This window comes from Chinchilla lanigera, unplaced genomic scaffold (assembly GCF_000276665.1).
Source record: "Chinchilla lanigera isolate Chin_1 unplaced genomic scaffold, ChiLan1.0 scaffold00025, whole genome shotgun sequence".
Lineage (NCBI taxonomy): Eukaryota > Metazoa > Chordata > Mammalia > Rodentia > Chinchillidae > Chinchilla > Chinchilla lanigera.
The window spans coordinates 19451591-19472295 of NW_004955426.1; the positions used below are offsets into that span (position 1 = coordinate 19451591).

Consider the following 20705-nt stretch of genomic DNA (forward strand, 5'->3'; position numbering starts at 1 on the left):
AGAGGAGAAAGAAAGAAACCCACTTATATTTATGAGCCTGCTGCACAAAGCATTCACAGTAAGGAGAGGAATTTCCGCCAGCCAGAGGCCCAGTCCCAAAGTCTCATGTCTGAGTAAGCATGCGTCTGACCAGGCAACCCTAAAGGTCAGGGGTCAGGGAGAATTCCTCAGCCTGGAGGCAGAGTTAGGGGATAAACAGAACATTCCCTCCCATGGGGTTAGGGTTAGGGTTAACAAGTCCGAACACATGGATGTCCTGTAACTCAAATGAGTGGTTTCCACAAATGGGATGTGCTTTTCAAGATCAGAAAGCAAGGCAAAAACCCTCACCGGGCAAGTTTTCCCATATAGCTCTGCCAGTGGGCTTCATTCGTCTGCTGTATCACCCAGGCTTCTGCCAGAGTTCATGAACAAGGGGGCAGAAACAGTTACATTTTTTGTGTGTACAGGAAAAAAAAAATCAGCAGGGCTTTCCAGGCCAGGAACTGGGCTGCAGTAGCAGGAATAAACTGGTCTGAAGCACAATACTCCAGTAGATGCTCCTTCATACAGCACAGATTTTTAAATGTCCCCAATCCTTACTTGTAACATTCACTCACCAAAACACACAGCATGCTTAAAGCTTGCATTCCTGGATGTTCGACTCACAAAGTCTAAAGAGTTCAGATTAATGCAACACCATTTCCTAGCACTAAATGAGAGCTTGCTGGCCAGAAGCTGGAAGACTAAGTTAATGTTCTGCTGACAAAAACAAAAGTTTTTTCAGTACAAAGGTGGCAAAACTAGCAAACAATGGGCTGCCTTCACACAAAGCTATTGGGTATGTTTCTTGGCAGCAATGTGTCACTGCAGCTTTAGAAATTATCTGAGCTTTTACATAACCACGTAAGCACTTGTTTACTGGAGATCAAATGCAAAGAACACAAAAGCAAAGACCGCAAAGACCTTAGTGTTTTGGGAAACTGACATAGACTTGTTCCTTACTTTATTTCAAAGATAGTACTGGGAAAGGGAACTGGTGAGGATTTATTGCATCTCAGTGGAAGAAGGATGGCTGATTAATACACACACACACACATACACACACACACACAGTTGCTTGCTTTGGAAAACATGCTGGCAACAAACTATTGCATCCACAGGTGATTGTCCTTGGAAGACCACAAAAGTAGGACAAATCCTGTGGATAGGGAGCTCAGGGGCTACTGTTTTCACACACATTTGTGCAAATTATAAGACACACAGGGGAGGGAAATTAAACTTTAAAAGGTGCCTCATCTGGACAGGTGAATTTTAAAAGGCACCCCATCTTGACAGTAGGTGCCCAAAATGTGCACCAAATTTTGGTGCACAAATTACCAAAAAATATGCACCACTGTAGCCAAAGGAATCATAAGATGGTCTCTTTTTCTCCTATAGCGAGAGTTTGGCTTTCACCCTGAGCTACGACCAGCTGTCAGAGCCTCAGCTGAATTTCAGTCTCGAGTGACCCAGCACTTCTGCAGGGTACAGAATGTCCAAACTGCTCAATGTGACCCAGAGTCTTATATGGGATTTCCCATGAAGCAAGCAGATAGTTATTCCTTGAAAGAAACCAGGGCTGGAAAGAAGAATTGGAAATAAGGATAGTCTGATACCGGGAAGGATGGCTAGATGGATGAAGAGATGGACAGACAAATAAGCAGACAGAAGGACATTTCCTCTCTTCCCAAAGGTCTCAAGATTATTCCCATGACTCAGGAGAGATATATATTGCAGTATATTCCCTAAGCAGGAAACATGCTGGTTAGAGATACTCTTAAAATTTAGCCTACACTCTGACTACAGCCAAGATGTGTAAAAACTTTAGGTCATTATTTGCCTTATATTTTCCTTATCTTTATGTTCAATCTTCAAGATAGTCTTACTGAAAATTATAGAATAGACTATGAAGTTCCTAGAAGAACTAAGGAAAACCTGAACTGAATTCACTTGGAAAAGTAATACCATTATCTTCTTTAGAAAGGTCAACAAGACAGTGTCAGCCACAGTGCTCTCACAGTAATGAGCCAAAGGAGGCCCTGATGAGAAGCCAATGGCCTGGAATTCATCAGATGCAGTTAGGCACCAGATTACACTATCACAGTGAATATGCGGGTGTTAAGTCATTGTTTAAGTAGCTAAAGACATGTAATCTCACTTTGAAACCACAAGTTGGAAAGGTCTGCAGGAACCCGGAGCAGTAGAAAGGCACACTTGTTTAACCCGTATTTACTGAGTGTTTATTATGAAACAGAGCTAAACACATTAATATAAGGCAAAGTGAAGAAAGAAAAATTAAGCAGAGAAAAATAAAGACTTAGATGCCTCAAATTCCTCTTGAAAATAAAATAGGCAATATCATTGCATACTGGAAGAGTCCACTTCAGCTTGAGTGGCCGTGAAGACTTTAAGGTAGTACATAATCACAAGGAACAGCTATAAAGAAATCTGAAGAAAAAGTGTTCCAGGCAGAGAGAATAGTATATGCAAAAGTCATGATGCTGAAGTGTACTTGGTACATCAGAAAAGTAGGAAAAGGGTCAGTATGGATAAAGCACAGTGCAGGAATGCTATATGGTTGGGAGAAGGCAGGGAGGTAGGCAGTACCAGGTCATAGGGTGCCCTGGAAGTGAGGGCAAGAAGTTTGTATTTCATTCTGCTGTGATGAGCAATTAGTAAAAGACTTTAAGCAGAAGAATGGAACTGCTCTATAAATATGTTCAGAATACCAGTCTGATCACTTTGTGGAAAATGCTTTGCAAGGAATTAAGAGAGGTAAATTCAGGGTCCAATGGGAGAAAATGGTGAGTAGGACTATGGTAAGTTTTCTCATCTTTGGTACTAGCGACATTTTAGACCACATGATCCTTTATAGTGAAGGGCTGCTCTGTGTGTTATAGGAAATTTGGCAGTGCCCTTTGCCTCTACTTGCTAGGTGGCAGAAGCATTTCCCTCCTCTTTAGTTGTATCAAAAATGTCTCTAGATACTGCCAAGTGCTGCCTGGAGAGTATAGGTACTCCCACTGATAATAGGCATACTGGAGTGTTAACCTTGCTGGCAACAGCAGTGGAAGAGTCTGAGCATATTTTAACCACAGAGATGACAAGATGTGATGATAAAAATAGACACAGTATGACAGAAAAAGAGGAGTCAATAACTCCAGGAATTTTGACCTGGGCTACTGTAAAAATGAAAAATGGGGAAGATTAAAGGATGAGACATCAGTTATTATGGTTTGTGTCTGGATGTCCCCCGAAAACCTCATGCAGTCATGGGGCGGGCTTCGAGAGCTTATGATTGATTCGTGGTCCAACGTTGGGATTATGGATGTGAGTGCTACACCCACCCTGGTGCGGGTAGCTTGCATACAGTGTAAGGGAGGGAAAGAGGTTTGCCGCTGCTCCTCTCTTTTTGGTCTTGTTGCTTTTGCTGTTTTCTGCCGCCATTAACTGTTGCCCTCTGCCATGTGCCACTCTGCCTTGGAGCCAGTTGATTATGGACTGAAGCTTCCACAAACTGTGAGCTAAATAAAATAAGCCTATCTTTCCTTAATTTTGAGCATTGGGTATTTTGTCTCAACAACGAGAGAAAAGTAGCCGAGACATCAGTATTAACTTCAACATGTAAATTTGAGATACCTATTAGGAATTTGTGTGACCAGGAAATAGATTGCTGGAGTTCCAAAAATTTATAAATGAAAATCTAGAATTTATTTACATACATATGAAGATAGATACAGAGATAGATATTAGAAACAAGATAAAAATGATACTATATTACTAGATGATTAGATAAATGATAAGAGACAGATAGATAGATAGATAGGCAGACTTAGGATCTGGGACTTGGGACTGGTGGTTACCTAACAAGAGATAAAGGTAGAGAAAAATGATTGCAGACAAAAGCCTAGGACACTCTAGTAGCTGACTATAGGAAAATGAGCATAGAATACTGAGACAGAATGGTCAGAGTAGTAAGTTAGAGAAAAACTATGATAATATGGTATCATGTAAGCAAAGAACAAATATATTTCAAGAGCGAATATTGTATCAAATATTGTCAAGATATTATCAAGTTAGATTAAAACAAAGGAGAGCCCACTAATAACACGAAGTTCACTGAAGACTTGAAAAAAGCAGTTTTAATGAAGTGTCCCAAAAATTTCAGCCGCAAGATGTGGGTAGTCTTACTAAGCCAATTAAGAAAACCAGACTACTTTTCTAAATCATCCGCAAGGGTGTGAGGGAAGTAGGGCTGAGCGATGTGATTATTCTTACTTTTTACCCAGGAATATTTTGCAAAAAGCTTGTAGGGTTGTCAGTTTTGGTACAATTTGCAGACAAGTGGCAGGTTTTAAAGTCTGTAAGACAGGAGTCAAATTAAAAGGGCACTGAGGTTCTTCAGACTAAAAAGAAATCACAGATCACGTTAATGAGGCACAGAAACAAAACTTAGTTCACATCAGAGCACCTGCTTCTCCAAACAAGCCCCGAGTCAGTGAGTCAAATCTTCCCTGTGAAAGAAGCCCGATCATCCCAACAGGCCCCGTCCTTCTGCAGTGGAAGTGGCAACAAGCCTGAGCACAGAAGAAATTGTTATCATCTCCCAGATTACTTTATAATCAGAAAACTCTCCAAATCTACATATTTGGGAGCTACTCCGACTTAACAAACGAGGGGAATAAATTTGCAAAAACAGTTTCATTAACTTTTCTCAAATAAACTATGACATAGGGACAAGGGAAAAAATACAAAGCAATTATTATTACTGTACATGAGCACCTCCATCTTCATTCACACTGACAGGCCCACCAGTGGGGAAGACCTGGTGGCCACAAGGACCAGGGACCCAGGAGGTGATGCAAATGAAAGTAATGGGTTGGGAGATTCTTGGGAAAAATTCTATCAGAGTAGAATTTATAATTCTTCCCAAGGAACTGATGGAGAAATTCTACTTCTGGGTGTATATTAAAGGAATTGAAATTACTCCCATGTTTGTTGCAGCATTCGTCATAATAGTCAATTTGTGAAAACAACCTAAATTTCCATAGATGGATGAAGGAATATGAGGCACATACATGTAGTCATTCTTTGGTGCCTAAAGGAACTTGTTCCAGGATCCATTCCCCACAGATACAAAATCCACAGAGGCCCAAATCATTTATATGAAGGTGTGTAGTATTTGCGTATGACCTGTGTTCATCCTCCCATACAGTTAAATGACCTCTAGATAACATACATACTGGTACACTGGAAGCTACATGAAAAGATGAAAGAAATCAAGGAAGATCTAAATATATTGATACCCAAACATTGTTCAGGGATCAGAAGACTCAACATAGCAAGGATAACTAAGGAATACATAGGTTTAATATAATTATCATCAAAATCTCATCAAGCTTTTGTACATGAGATTATTCTAAAATTTATATGGAAAGGTTAAGAACTGGTATATCACTAAAATACTTGTTTTGAAAGAGGAGACTAAAATGGGAGGGTCAGTCTACCTGATTTTAAGACTAATTTTATAGCCACAGTAATGAGGACTGTGCACGCTTGGTGCAACAGAACCTAAAACTTAGAAAGAGACTCACAGAAGTATGTCTGCTTGAATTTTACAGAAGTGTGAAAGCTATTTAATATAGGAAAGATAACCTCTCAACAAGTGGTTCTGATTGCTAACAAGCAATTAGATATCCATAGGTAAATATCCATAGTAATTCTAATTGCTAACAAGCAATTAGATATCCATAGGTAAAAAGAAGGAAGGAAGGAAAAGAGGAAGGTAGGAAGGGAGGGAGGAAGGGAGTGACCCAGGAAGGGAAGGAAATGAACCTCCACCTAAGGCTCACATCTCCTACAAAACTAAACTCAAAAAGGATCACAAATTTAAATGTAAAATCTAAACATCAGGTGATCTGGGGTGAGGCTACGAGTGCACAATATTAGGGAATTTTTCTGGTGAAAACGTTTGACATCTTGGCTGTAGCAACGTCAAAATCTTGGCTGTGATATTATATGGTGATTTGTCAAGACGGTGCCTTTGGAGGAAGCTGGTAAAGGGGACATAGGATCTTTCCATACTCATTCTTAAAACTACACAAGAACCTACAACTATATCAAAGTCAAAATATGGTATTTGACTTACAATAGCACAAATAAAATAACTTATTCAAAGTTTTGTTTCACATTTGAATTCAACACAGATAATCTCAATGCAAAGAGAGGAATAGGTAAAGCTGAGCTGAGTGAAAGTGGAAGCCAGATAGCATGGACAGACTGACAACCTGCTATTCAGATTAAGAATCAGGACTGAATTCACCAGCTGGGGCTGGAAGTAAGGCAAGTTTATGATAGAGCTACAAACAGTATGCCTTTAATAAAGCCATACTAAGAAGTGCTGTGAACAGGAATTAAGTGGAGATATATATATATATATATCTCATGTATATATATATACATAATCTCATGTATATATATATACATATATTCGTTTACTGATCCAGGTGTATAGTCCAGAGATGCTTAAGCCAGGCCATTGGTGGGAGTACAGTACCCATAGAAATCAGAACCACAATTCTGCATCATGTGTAGATGTGGCGACTATGTTTCCAGTGCAAAAAGATTAACTGTAATACTTACAACAAACTCAGTTGGAATCAATCCCCTAGGACGTCTGCCAGCAGCAAAACCAAAACTACCCTGCTGGGATCCTCATTCTTCCCAAGAATTAATTCAGAGTCTAACTGATTAAAGAACACAGTTTCTCTGTCAAAGAACTCAGAGTGGGGCAAATCCACTAAACTGTTTAAAAGAAACACGTCTCTAATTTCAAGTTATGAAAGTTTCAAGGGATGCAGAGATGACACAGGAGCACTGCTGCCAAGCCGGGGACATGGCTGACCCAGTCTGGAAGTAGCCACCAAGAGGCTGGGGACCACACCCATGCCAAAGGATGGGAAATGCACTTCCTAGGATCATCAGTTCAAAATCCCCTGGACCTCTTCCAGGGGAAAATGAATAATCTGAAATCACAGACAGATCCGGGCAAACACAGCCTCCAATGCCTCATTCAGTTACCCCCATCGGAAACAAAGAATATTCCAGGACTGAGCCCCAGGAATGGAAAGGCAGATGTCCTGGTCCACATGAAAGTGACGCCTTCCTGAGAAAGGCTTCCCAAATGCTGCGTTTACCCCTGGAATGGTGGGAGGCTGAGAGCCAGGAGATGCTGAGCCTGCCATCCTGTAACTTTGATAGTGGGATCATCCCTAGATGAAAAGGACACCAAGTATACCAGAGTCAGACCCCAGGTATGTGATCAAGAGGCGAGACCCAAGTCCATTCACTATGCTTTTTATTAGAACCACTCTAAGCGGACACTGACAGTTTGCCCTATTAACAAGAGCATTAAAGCCAATTACAAGATATACTCACAGAAAGGAAAGAAATTCACTTAGCTCTTGGTGCCTTTCTATTACCATGCATGAATTGTCAAGTTATGTATGAAAAACTATAAAATAATCCCAGTGCAGTGTTTTTGGTGAAATTATTCAATAATTTGGCTCTAAAACTTTCCTGTAATCTTGGCTACCACTGCCTCCTCCTGTACCTAGCATGAATCCGATACCCAAATCCAGAAATGCCCACATGGTGGTACTCACCACTCCTTGCACCTTTTGAAACTGAAAAGGTCCTGATAATCTATTTATTCCCAAACCTCAAATAATGTTACACAACATGCAACTTCCCGTAAAAAGCAAAAGATCAAAGTAGGGAGCAATTTAGAGCAGCAGTTCTCGTCCCTGAAAGTTAATTAAAATCACCTGGGGAGACCAGCTATTTTAAAGTATTGGCTAATAGAGCTAATTAATATTGATTCTTGCTAATCCTGTGGTTGGTAACACTGATTGCATATCAGAAACAACTGGGGAGCTTTTAAAAATACTGATTCCTGGGACTCACAATGCATCCACTTAAATTAGAACATTTAGGGTGTTTCATGCCAGGGCATAGATACATTTTTAAAACTCTTAGATGATTCTCATGTTGAGCCACTGTTAAAAGCAACTGATCTAGTCCAGTGCTTCTCAGACTTTAGTAAGCACAAGGCTTAGGGAGAGCTTCTTACACAGAGGTTTCAAATCTGAAGATCTATAGGGACAGAACATAGCTTGGTGATCTCCTTGGATTAGGCGGACAGAGAGTACTGGTAGATGACTGCTAAGAGATACAGGTTTCTTTGGGGGCTCATGAGAATATTCTAAACTTAACTGTATTCGTTGCAAAAATCTGTTAATATATTAAAAGGCCTTGAATTTTACACTTAAAGTGGGTAAATTATATGGATGTGAATTATGTCTTAACAAAGTTGTTAACAGAGAGAGACAGAACAAGGACAGAGACAGATCAGAGACAGAGGCAGAATTTCTGCTCACCCCTAGAGATTCTGATGACCTAGGTCCAGAGTGAGGCCCACACATTTCTCTTTTTAATGAGTCTCCTTGTGATGCTAATCCTGTAGGTCCAAAGAACACACTGTTCTAACTCATGGAGAGAGTTTTGTGAGTATGATAATTACTGCATTTGCATGGCTAGTGAATACACATACTTCCTAATATCACAGTCTCAGGGGAAGTGTGGCTGGCCTTTGCAGTTTGTCTTGCAGACCACTCCTATGTGCCCATCCTCCCAGGTCAAGGGCGTCTTTCTTCATTTCTCCTGGCCACAGAGAATTGGACAGCAGTGACGTTTCCAGGATTACCTTGTAGAAGCAAGAAAGTTGGGACAGCAAAGGGGAGACACGATGTGAAGCTTGAGTGAACCAAGAAAATGAAGACTCTGGAGCTGGGAGAGCTACCCCTGTTCAACAAAGCAGTGCATGAGGCCTGGGGAGAAGAAGGCCCTATTGCTGGCTTTATGATGTTAATACACTAATTAAGATAAATGGTAAATACCTATATTTGAAAATCTAGATTTACAGAAAGAGGCAAAACAAGATTATCCATTTATTGTATGAAGCAATTCATGCTCAGAGGTCCTCCAGAAAATTTAAACTGTGAGTTTCCCCACAATAGTCCACCAAAGTCAAATTACACAGATGTAAGATAAACAGAAACCTGAATTATGAAGAACAGAAAATGGCAGTCATTTTGAGAGGACAGGGGCCTTCTGTATGAATGCCAGTGTCACCAGTGGTTTTCCTTGGCAAACCTCAGACTCCACCATGGCCCATGTCAGGACTCTGGACTCTGCCCTGTCAGCCACCCGCCCGAGGTGCATACCGCGAGTGCTGGTGCCTGCCTCTCACTCAAGCCTGAAGAAAACCTCAAATAATGTTACACAGCATGCAATTTCCCTTAGAAAGCAAAAGATCAAAGTAGGGAGCAATTTAATTATGAAAACTAAACTTGGTCACACTTCGAGATGTAGCATATAAGAGAAAAACTCAGACTCTAATTTGTACAATTAAGTTATTCAGGATCTCCAAGCTTCCTTGACTGCTAAAGGAGGAAGGGTAGGGGCAGCGTACATAAATCACATCATAAACCACATACTCCAATGTCTAGTGTACTGGAAATATGGAAAGGAAAAATAATAACAGCTAACATTCTTGGGGTGTCATTATTTACTAAGTATTCTTCCAATAGGCATATACATATATTAACTCATTTAATCTTCACAATGCTGTATTACAGATGCCAGCAAACTTTTCTGACAAATGTTTTTAGCTTTCAAGGCTTTATGGTTTCTATGCCAACAACTTAGCTGTACTGATGTGGTTTGAAAACAGCCATAAATGGTTTATAAAGGCATCTGAGTGTATCCATGTTCTGATAAAAATCTAGTTGTGAAAACAGTAGGTGGACCATAGTTGGCCAACCCTGGCTCTGAGACTAGTTCTATCCTTGTTCCCATTTTACAGATGAAAAAACAGAAGTGCAAAGGGCTGACAATCCAAGGTCCCACATAACATCTGATTCCCAAGTTCCTGACCCTCCATCTTATTAGTTGCTGACACCACCATCATTATCAGTAAATCTCTCACTCCATACAAATTCTGGTTTACCTAATTCAAAAGTTGCCAACCAGCATTCATTGAACAATACCCTCAGGCCTGCCCCAAAGACCCAGAACAAATCCTCCCTCTTCTCTTCTCTCCCACCCCGAGTTCACAGTTTGAGTTCTCTCTCTTCTGATCCCCCAGTGCCTTTATTCTCTGTACCTCCAAACTGATCACCTTCTGTTTATTATACACCTTTTCCCAATCCCTTTGGAATGCTCAATTCCCGAGTTTTGATGGGACACTGAACCTGTTCAGAGAAGGTCCAGACTGAGCCTCAAAGAACCTGGGGCAGAGCAGAGAGGTGACTGTCCAGGCACTCACCAGTCCATGGCAGGCACTGAGGACTGCATACCCAACTTCAATGCTCTGCTGCTGAACTGTGCCCCTGAGATGGCAAGGGGGGCCTGAGGAAGCAGCAATCTTAACATGGGAAAGGTTCCCATATCTCTTCTCCACGATGTAGCTATTGGAAAGAAATCCTCGATTGACTGTCAGGTTGAAAAACAGGTCCTCCTCTTCATGTGAAATTCTATAGTACACGTGGTCCTCCGAGCCATCCAATCCTCTTTTCCTCCTGCTGCTGGTGACAGGAAGGTTCAAGCCATAGGACAGGAAGTGCCCACTAGAATCTACTCTGACAGGTGCTACCACGTGATATTCTGGCAGGGCCTGCAGAAAACGCTCTGAAAGAAAAGAAGACACAAATAAGACTGACAGACTTGGGCTGAATCTGCAGAGAAGCAAACTGACTTCCACTTGGAACCTAGATTCTAGACTGCAGATTCCAAAACCCACTGTTGACTTGAAGCTCAGAGATTCTTTCCATCACACAAGTCCTGTCAACATTAAAAACCCTGAGCAACTCAAAATTACGTAGTGTTTCCTCCTCAGTAATATACGCCAGTCTGACCTAACACTAAAATAGAGTGCTGGGTGTCAGGTATTTCATCAGAGGCAACTTAAAATGAGCATTAATTCATGAGGAATACTGTGAGAGAAGGGGCAAGGTCAGTGACAGGATCAGGGACAATGCCAATCTAGAGTTCATTGATACAAGTCACAGAGGTTTCTGACAAGGTACATAAGCTCCTCAGGAAACTTCCTGCTAAGTCCAGTTAAAGGACAAAGCAAAAATAAAATCTCAGTGAACTCAGAGCACACACTTGGACAAACTGCACACCAATGACAACAAAAAAGTCCCATGATACAGCAGCGTGCTTAAAAGAACTTGGGAGAATTTTTAAATGTTTACAAGTACAAAGTACAGAAAGCAAAGTAAAATGGTAAGGGAACATATTAAAATCTGAGGCATTTATTCAAAACACAAAAATTTCCACTTTACAAATACAAGGCAGGGACCCTTCTTTCATACACATACACACACACACACACACACACACACACTCACACTTACACTTTTTGACTTACCTGAATTTTATTCCCGATCACCACTTCTTTATTTTGATGTTTGGCAATAACAAAGGATCTAATAAGCATAGAATTGGTCACAGAACATAAAGTTCCCACAGACTAAGCATTATAGACTAAGTAACACAAACCATTAACCACTTAGTAAGATCATATTTTGCTTCAAGGGAAAAAAGAAGGGAAGGGAAGAGACGGGAAAGAGGCAGAGAAAGACAGAGAGAGGGAGGAAGGAAGAAAGAGAGAGGAAAAAAAGAGAGGGAAGGGAGAAAGGAAGAAAGAAAGAAGGGAAGGAAAGGAAAGAGAGGAAGAAAGAAGGAGGGAGAGGAGAAAGGGAGAGAAGAAGGGAAGGAAGGAGGGAGGGAAAGAAGGAAAGATGGAGAAAGAGAAGGAGGGGGATGTGAGTGGAAGGTAGAGAACTTTCCACCTTCCAGCTGTACCACTTACATTATTTTGTTCATGTTATTTTCCCAAATACAATGATTTTGCATTATCAAAATCCTGTCTATGCTTTAAAGATACAAATTAAATTCTTTCTCTTCAGTCTAAGATTCTTCTCCTTTGCCTGAACCCTCATGCTCTCACTCTCAGTACTTCCCAGATTGCTTATATCGCCATTGGTCTATTATACTATCTGTCCCTAAACCTTTTGGAGGACAAAATCTTGTACATCACAGGTGTTCCATTGTTGTGTTTATGTATCAGTGGGCATGTTGATAGCTAGGTAATTAAAATAAATGCACTCAATGGGATGCAGTTACAAAGGAGCACTTTATTCTAGACAAGTGCTCTCAAGCACAATTTGTAGAACCATTCTTCTCTGCCTTGGATGAAATATGACGCAGAGCAGTTTCTCCTTGTACTTGCTAACAACAGTCTCAATGTTTAAGTATAGAATGCACAGACCTATTTCTTCCAAACGCAATATTTAGGTACAACTGTCCACGCAGCAACGAGGACAAATCATAAAAACAATACTCAATGAAAAGTAAGAAATGAGGCAAGTTAATTCAGAGCTATTCATATTGATGGAAAACACACACACACGCACACACACACACACCAGAAAGCTTTCCAGAACACCCACAAACAAAATTTACATGTGGAGCCCATTAAAATGGATTACTGTGTGGAGAAATTGGAGTGGGGAATGAGGAAAAAATGTAAAATATATAAAACAAAAGACAGTTTCTGCACAAATAATAATGCTAGTGGGCCAGGAGCTGAGGAGTATAACTGACTCATTTCACTTTCTGCCTCCCACTCACTTCTGCGGAAATGCCTGGATGGATCCAATATTGGCACTTCTTCGACCTCATCTAGTATGGGCTCTTGTTTGACCTCCCATGTTCAGACTTCAGTGAAGAGAGATGTCCAGGTTGAGTTGGGTGGACATTGCTACTGTACTCCTTCCTTCATGCCTCTCTTCTCTTCCGCTGCTCACAATGATTCCTCTGGATAAGCCAGGGTTGGAGCAACGGAGGGAAGTTTGACTTGGCTTGGTGCACCTGTCACTTGGCAATGGTATTTCTGTGTGGTCAGTATCCAGATGCTGACCCCTTCTCTCAGGAGACACTCTCTGGGCTTTGGGAAATCTCTGTCAGTAGGGGTTGCCCAGGTCCCTCAGTGTGGGCAATCCCTCCTCCAGCTATCCACCTTTCCATCCTCCACCCTAGACTGAAGCCACTGTACCACCATAGGGAGTCCTCTTCAGCATCATTTCAACATGACTCAAGATCCTTTTCAGGAGTCCAAATTTGACACACAGGAAATAATACTGATCCTTATGCTTTCCCCTAAATTAGGGAAATCTCACCATTCCTGGCTGGCACTGTCATAGTCTTGGTTGGCTCTGTCACCAAATGCTATTTCAGTGAATCTTTTTGTTTTTTGGCACGTGTCTTAGTTACCTATGTCATTACTGAGACAAAATACCTGACACCCACAAGTTAAAAGAGGAAAGGTTTATTTCATCTCACAGTTTGAAAAGATTTCAGTCCATACTTGGCTGGCTCCAAGGCAGAGTACAGTGGCAGAGGGGCATCACAGAGGAGAAAAATATATGTCAAAGCAAGCAGGAGACAGTGAAGCAGCAGCAGTAGTAAAAATTTAGCCTGCCTCTCCCTTTTATCCCATCCAGGCTACTAGCCTTTTGTGTGGTGACCACCACACCCAGGGTGGTCCTTCCCTTATCCACCCCCTTAATTGCAGCATCACACCCTAATCCAGCCACCTTAGAAACTCTCCATCTATAAGCACACAAGGCTTTGGAGATACAGATCTACATACAAGGCAAAACAGCATGTTAAGGTTCAAATCTACTCCCCATGCCCCCCAAACCCATAGAAAACCTCTGAAATCTCTTGGTCTGGAGGGGCAGTAGAGGAGAATACCCTGACACTTTGAATCTCTCCTGAAGAAAAATCTCTGTCCAATATCTTCCCACTGACCTTGAACCCTCTCATGAACACACAACAAAGGTGAAAGGCATAGAATTGCATCGTCTAGAATTGCAACCCCTGCACACATAGTCTGGAATTTAGTTTTACAAATGCATGAGAGATTAACCTCCTTTTCATCCTCACACTCAAGGTCTTGGCAAGAACTGAAACAAAGGGAAAACTCTTATTTTAAAACCTTATACATATGCATGTCTGCATCTTTTTGTTTTTTGTTTTGTTTTGTTTTTTTGTTTTTTTTCTGGTACCAGGAATTGAACTCACGACCTTGTGCTTGCCAGGCAGGCACTATGCCGCTGAGCTAAATCCCCAGCCCCAAGTCCTTGCATCTTTACCAAGCAAAGAAACAAACATTTTTTCTAACAGCTTATTTTTCAAAAAGCCATTACTGATCAATTTAAAACTAAAAGTAACAACATAGTTTAAAAAATGAATACTGAGGTAAAGATTATACTCTTTGAACAAGCTGAAAAGTGTTGAAAATATCTTATTGGTATGGTCAAAAAGTAGTTATAATAAATTCAGGCTGACATGAAGTTGAGACAAACAGATAAATTTTAAATTAATATCATCTTTGTTTCTGTTTTATGAGTCAGAATCATATTGTGTAACCCAGGCTGGCCTTAAACTCATGATCCTACTGCCTCACTCTTCTAAGTGCTGAGACAGCAGGTGTAGGCAACTTGGTTGGCTTGGGAACCATCCAGGATTGGTACAGCACACTTCTGGGTGTGTCTGGGTGGGTCATGGAAACACAACCTTGGATACTGTATCTGGTCCCTTGCCCTTTCCTCTCTGGTACTATTTCCCTGCTCTGCTTCCAAGTGGTATGAACTAAGCACTTTTGCTCCACCATTCCCTCCCACTGTGATGTTTCTGCCTTGGAGCCAGCAGACCATGGACTGAATCCCCTTAAGACATGTGCCAAATTAATTCTTTCATCCTCAAATTTTAAGTGTTAGGTACTGTGTCCAGCAATAGAGAAGCTTACTAATACACATGTTCTTTCTCAGTTGATACTCATAACAATCCTTTGGTACAGATTCAGTGGCCATCCCCATTTCACAGAAAAAAAATTGACTCTAAGAAGTCAGTATGCAACATTACTTAGGTTGAAACCTTGTGCTTTCTATTTCAAAATCATATTTTCAGCCATTGTTTGACACATACAGAAAGAGGGCCAGATGCCCTTGACAGAGAGCGCTGTGGAGTTAGAGGTAACAGCATGGCCTCTAGGGATGATTGCTAAAATACCTCGATTTGCTCAGCAATAAATGGAGGCAATTATTATTGACTCCTTACTGGGCACAGTAATGGGACATTAGATCAGCTTTCACTCCTAATTTAACTACAAAGGAAGCAGCCCATAGGTGTGGATGAAATAGTGTGGTTTACACTGACACCCCAGTTACAATAGTCTCATCTACACAACGAGCATAAAAATAATAGTACCTACCTCCTGAGGTGGTTATGAGGTTTCAACATATTAGTATATATCATATGCTTAAAGTAACACTTGACAAATAATATTCATTAGCTAAACACTAACACTGTTGGTATTAAAGATAGAAATTTGGTCACCAGGTATCATTGTGGCCATAAATAGAGGCAATCTCCAAGCAAAGACAGGAGAGAAGCTCATAGTTCCCTTTGCTTTCTTTCAGTAGGAGTTTAATTTGACAGATTAGTTAGCTGTAATCTCAGCTCAAAGCAAGCAGAAGTCAGAAAGGATGTGAGAAATAGGTGTCAAGAAATAATAATAGCTCTTCATTTTTACCATTTCTATGATCAAGAGTGGCATTAGAAGTGTACTTGTTTGGTCTTATCTAATCCTCATAGTTCCCTGGTGATAGATTATTAACTGTGTCCTTCATTGCTAAGTTTGGTTGTGATTTGTTCCCCAAAGGTTCTTGTACTGGAAGCTTGGTCTGCAGTGTAGTAGTATTAAGATAATGGGACCTTTAAGGTGCAGGGCTAATAGAAGCTTGGCTAGGTGATGGGGGCACCACCCTTGGAAGAGATTAAAGTAGTTCTCATGGTACCCTAGTTAGTTTCCATGACAGCAAGTTGTTATTAAAAAAAAAAAAAAAAAGAAAAAAGAACAAAGCAGCCAGGCCCCTGACCCCGTCCTGTTCTCTGTCTCACCATGTGACCTCTTCCTCTCAAATGTGCTCTCACCATCATGCCGTATATTATGCTGTGATAGAAAAGAGGCCCTCACCAACAGGTAAAATGGTGGGGCCTCCAATCTTAGATTTTCAGCCTCCAAACTGTGAGTTAAATAAACCTCTTTCATCTATACATTGAAATGGACTAAGAATATTCATTTTAGCCTCCATTCCCATCTGTAGAAGGCACAAGAAAGAGAAGTGAGGAGTCATGCTCAGGCTATTTGCCACTAGAAACACTTGCAAGCTCTGTCCTTACTGCTTCCCGAGGGTCTCCCCCTGAGGACCAGATGTCCAGGTGGGATGTCAACAAGACAGGGGATGGCACAAGAGACTAAGATATCCTCTAATTATTTCACAACCTGTGCTAGGGCTTATGGAAATAAATAATAAGACCTGAATACTTTCATTTGCCTTGCTTAAAAATTAGATTTGACAATTAGACCACAACTTTCAATAGGGCTTCATGAGAAATTAAATAAAGCACATGAGTGCAAGTCTTTTGACAATATAAACCTCTAAGGGATCATCTACTCTCAACTAGCAAAAAAGGCACTGAATGAGAGAATACTTATCTAAAAGTTTTTTTATGAAGTTTGGATTAAATTTATACTTGTTTTCTTATGGAACACTTCATGAATTTGCATGTCACATTCACATTCTCTGTATCATTCCACCTTAGTATTCTCCTACTGAGACAAACACAATCTGTAATTATCTGTATTTTTATTTCTATCTTAGAGAGCAACTGAATTTCTAATACTCCTTACTAAAACGGGCAACAAAATTCCTGCAACAAGTAGGGTCGTTTTCATGCTTTTTTTCTACTGGTGGTTGTAACCTTATGACGTGCATTTGTATCACAGAAATTGACATATGTTGACAAGTTGTGAGGGATCACATTAATCCCCTCATAGTTGTAAAATCTGCCACAGGAAGTTGGACCTGCTCACTAACCCTGTGATAATTCATCTGTCAACCATGTAGCTTACTCTAATTAACACACAATAACAAAGCTGCGAAGTCTCTTTTTATATTAAGGAAATATCTAAAACCATTTCTTCCTTACAGAATAGCATAAATAAATGACTATAGATGTTGTTCTACAAAGGTTTATTGGGACATAATTTCATCATATGTGGAGGAACATCTGAACAGAAATAAGCAAACCTGAAGGGACATTAGTGGCAGTACAGAGGAAAAGCAGTATGTTGCATGCACAACTCATATTCCCCATTACTCTGATACCTGGCTGTAAATCAAGAAAGCGTGGAGAAGTCATACCACATTCTCCCATCACAACAGAGGGAAGAACACTGACCATGGTTGCTGCAGTCTGCCTGCTTTTACACTGGGAAGGATCAAATTCATCTCCATTCTCTATCTTAGGACTAAAATCGTAGTTGTTAAACTGAGAAAACTAGAAGGAACCTGCATGCTTGTTCTAGTGTCTCAGTTTGTTTTCAACTGTGAAATGCTTTGGTGAAGTGGCATTAAGTAGGTGCTCAGCAAATACACATTACCTAGCAGACTGACCACCTGGACTTCCCATTACTCATCAGTAAAGATAAAGAAGATGAGGGAGATGATTTCTGAAGTAATCTACAAATTTAAGTGCTCAGGATTTGAGTGCAATTCAAAAATGTTGGAGTGAAAAGGGAAGGTCATCTATGCCAGGGAAGCTTTAGAATTGCCTTCTCTTATTAGTTTCTCTTCTCTCTCTCTCCTTCTCTCTCTCACACACACCTCTCCTACTTCAGTTCTAAAGAGAACTCTACTTAGAAGTTTCTCCTTAGCACCAAGAATTGCTTACCTGTAAATCTATTAGTGAGTTATCTGAGATTGGGGAATAAAGGTTTTTTTGCTTTTGTCTTTTTGAGGCAGGGTCTCCCTATTCAGTGCAGGCTGGCCTTGAGCTCACTCTGTAGCCCAGGCTGGTCTTGAACTCCCAATGATCCTCCTGCCTCAGCCTTCCAAGTGCTGGGATTACAGGTGTGCACCACCACACCTGGCCCAAGGTTTTTAAATTGAAATTATTTTTAAATCGAACTGCATATGCACCACTTGCTGCAGTTTAAAGCTATTTTCCAGTATCTAATTCAGTATAGAAGCCCAAAGACCCCAAGTGTATCTCTTTTCCCAGAGAGGAACAAGCAAGGCCCAGCAGTGTCTGCTCCACACCAGGCTGAATTCCCTCACAAAGAAGATGTGGAGCAAGCAGAACTGAAAACCAACCCAGGAGGATGTGTGTCTTTGAACCAAATCATCTCCAAATGCACTGGGAAGTGCTTGCAGGCTCTGTTTGTGTTGCCCCAGAAGAGAGACTTTTCACAAAGGAACTGTTTTTCAAAGAACAACAAGCGCTGCTATTTTAAACTTGGGGGTGGGAGATTGTATCTGGACCGTTTACACAAGCCAGTGCTGGCTGATCTGACATCTAACCCCAGTGTTGGCCAGCACTAGCTTCCAAGTAAGGAGGGAGGGAATTGCATCTGAGAGCTCACGAAGCCGCAGTGGAGTTCTCCAGCAGTGTTAGAACTTTGCAGCGTGGGCAGAAAATCCTGCCTAGAAATCCCCTAAACATGAATACTCTGGTGATGTTTATCACCCAAGTGGCCTTGGGAATTAAAAGGATGTCAGAAAACTGTGGAGGGCACGTCTATTCCTGAGACTTTAGCCCAGTCAGCAGAGATGGAACTTAATGGATGCTAACCATGTGCTGGGGTAGGGGGAATTCCTTTTACTGCTACTAGTTAGCGGCGCTGCATTATCGTGAAAGTCTGGGTCCATAAGCGCTCCCTGCTTGTGCATCCTCACCTGCAAAGAGGAACTCGATACCTGCAACGCCAGAAAAATGTTCTCAATGGTCCAATGAACTGATAGGATGTGCTGCTGCTCTATTTCCCCAGAGGCACGGTGCTTCCCCCAGCAAAAAGAAGATGGTCTCCCATCCCTCCAAATCCAACAAAAACCAGGCAACAGCACCATTTTGCTCCAGGTGCTAGGGTTACAAATAATTATAGTAACAATAACACACTGCCCACTAAAATTTCCATGTTTTCTAGAACATAGTTTTCAAGAAACGGGTCAGCAAGACAGGACAGGGGAAAGTGCTGGAGCCCCTCCTGAGGTCGCTTTCCCCCACTGTTATTTTAAAAATACAACCCTAAATCTTTCCAGGAAACCAAAACACAGCCAAATGTGCTCAGCAGGGGTGCGGAATCACATTTCCCGTTCCCTGACCAGGAGTTTAAAACTAACTAGAAACATTGTCATGACCGCCTGTGGCCAGCTGGAACCTTTTTCTTTAATAAAAATAATTTTCCATGTTCCGAATCTGAAAAGTAGAGGGTTGAGACAGTGCGGCATTCAGAGGGAAGACAAAAGAGCGAGGGAGGAAAGGTTGCCAGCTGTCTCTTGGGTCGTTCAAAGAATGTAGCCTCCCGAGAGAGGGAACTGCTGCTCACCTTTCGGGGGACTTGGCCGTCATCACCTTCAAGCCCCGATGGGAAACGTGAGCCCCCAGCCGGCCTTTCTTTACAGTCAGCCAAAGGATTTTCCAGGGTTGAGTTCTGCCAAGTGGGGGAAGGGGAAGGGGAGCGACCAAGTTCCCACATGTCTTAGCACCACGGTTTTTAAAGGAAATTTTTAAAAGACGGATTTATAAAAGGCACTAACCTTGCCTCTGGTCGGGGAAGCGAACCGGGCCCGGCTGAGGCTGTCTGCCATAGCAGAGTGCCCCGAAGTTGAGGAGCTGAGCCACCACCGGGAGGTTTGCAAGCCAGCTCCTCTGCGCACATGGCATGATTCGGTTGTCCGGAGAAGAAAAGTCACAGAGTCTCAGCCCTCAGCTGCAGAAGTCAAGTCCCCGCCTGCGGCCGCGCAGGCCAAGGCAAGGATGCATGGTCCCGGGGCAGGAGGCAAAGCGGCAGAACGGCGCAATCTCCCTCCTGCTTTGAGTTTTCAGCAGAAAGGGGCTAGCTACCTTTCCCGCTCCCTCCTCCTCAAAGGGGAGTGAACCAGCTGACGGGGTCTGCTTTCTGCGGGTGTGGAACGGGTCAGCCCGGAAGGGCGCAGCCCACCCCGGGTCCCCACCCCTCTGCCTTCGCGCTCCCGCCCCGCCGGCCTCCGGCCAGCTCCGCTCATCTTCCTCCCGGACTCACACCCCTGCATTGCTCCCGCCCGCCCCAGTCCCGCTGGCTGGGAAGCCAAACAGGGGGGCCAGGACAGCCACGCAGAGGACACCGAGGAATCTGACAGCTGAGGCCACCAAGCCAGCCCCTCACCCGAAATAAAGGCGCAAAGGAGGAGCGCAGTCATGGGCCCAGGGGACTCCATCCCGTTTCCTGGCAGTCCTCCCCTAGATCCTGAGCGGCTCCTAGTAAGAGACTCTGTAAGGTTGCTTTCCCGCTCAGAACTCCCTGGATTCTCTTCCAGGGTAGACTAAGATTTCCCCTTCCAAATTAAAAGCCAGTTTTTCTCTTTACCAAGTCACACAGAGGGAAATGGTCTGAGCTAATCTGCTCACTTGACAATGCCCAAGTCCCTTCATCTGCACAGTGAGGT

At 42.1% G+C, this 20705-nt stretch overlaps 1 protein-coding gene across 1 annotated transcript in view; it reads right to left on the reverse strand.

Moving 5' to 3' along the window:
- The window catches only part of Adamts12 (ADAM metallopeptidase with thrombospondin type 1 motif, 12), a 325593-nt gene extending 305303 nt beyond the window's left edge, over positions 1-20290 (reverse strand). The window contains exons 1-2 of the mRNA XM_005386164.2: positions 19818-20290; positions 10409-10770 (exon numbers count right to left, since the gene is read on the reverse strand). Of these exons, the coding sequence (XP_005386221.1) occupies positions 10409-10770; positions 19818-19944 (489 nt within the window). The 5' untranslated portion in view covers positions 19945-20290. The remainder of the gene's footprint in view (positions 1-10408; positions 10771-19817) is intronic.
- Between the last annotated feature and the right edge of the window lie 415 nt (positions 20291-20705).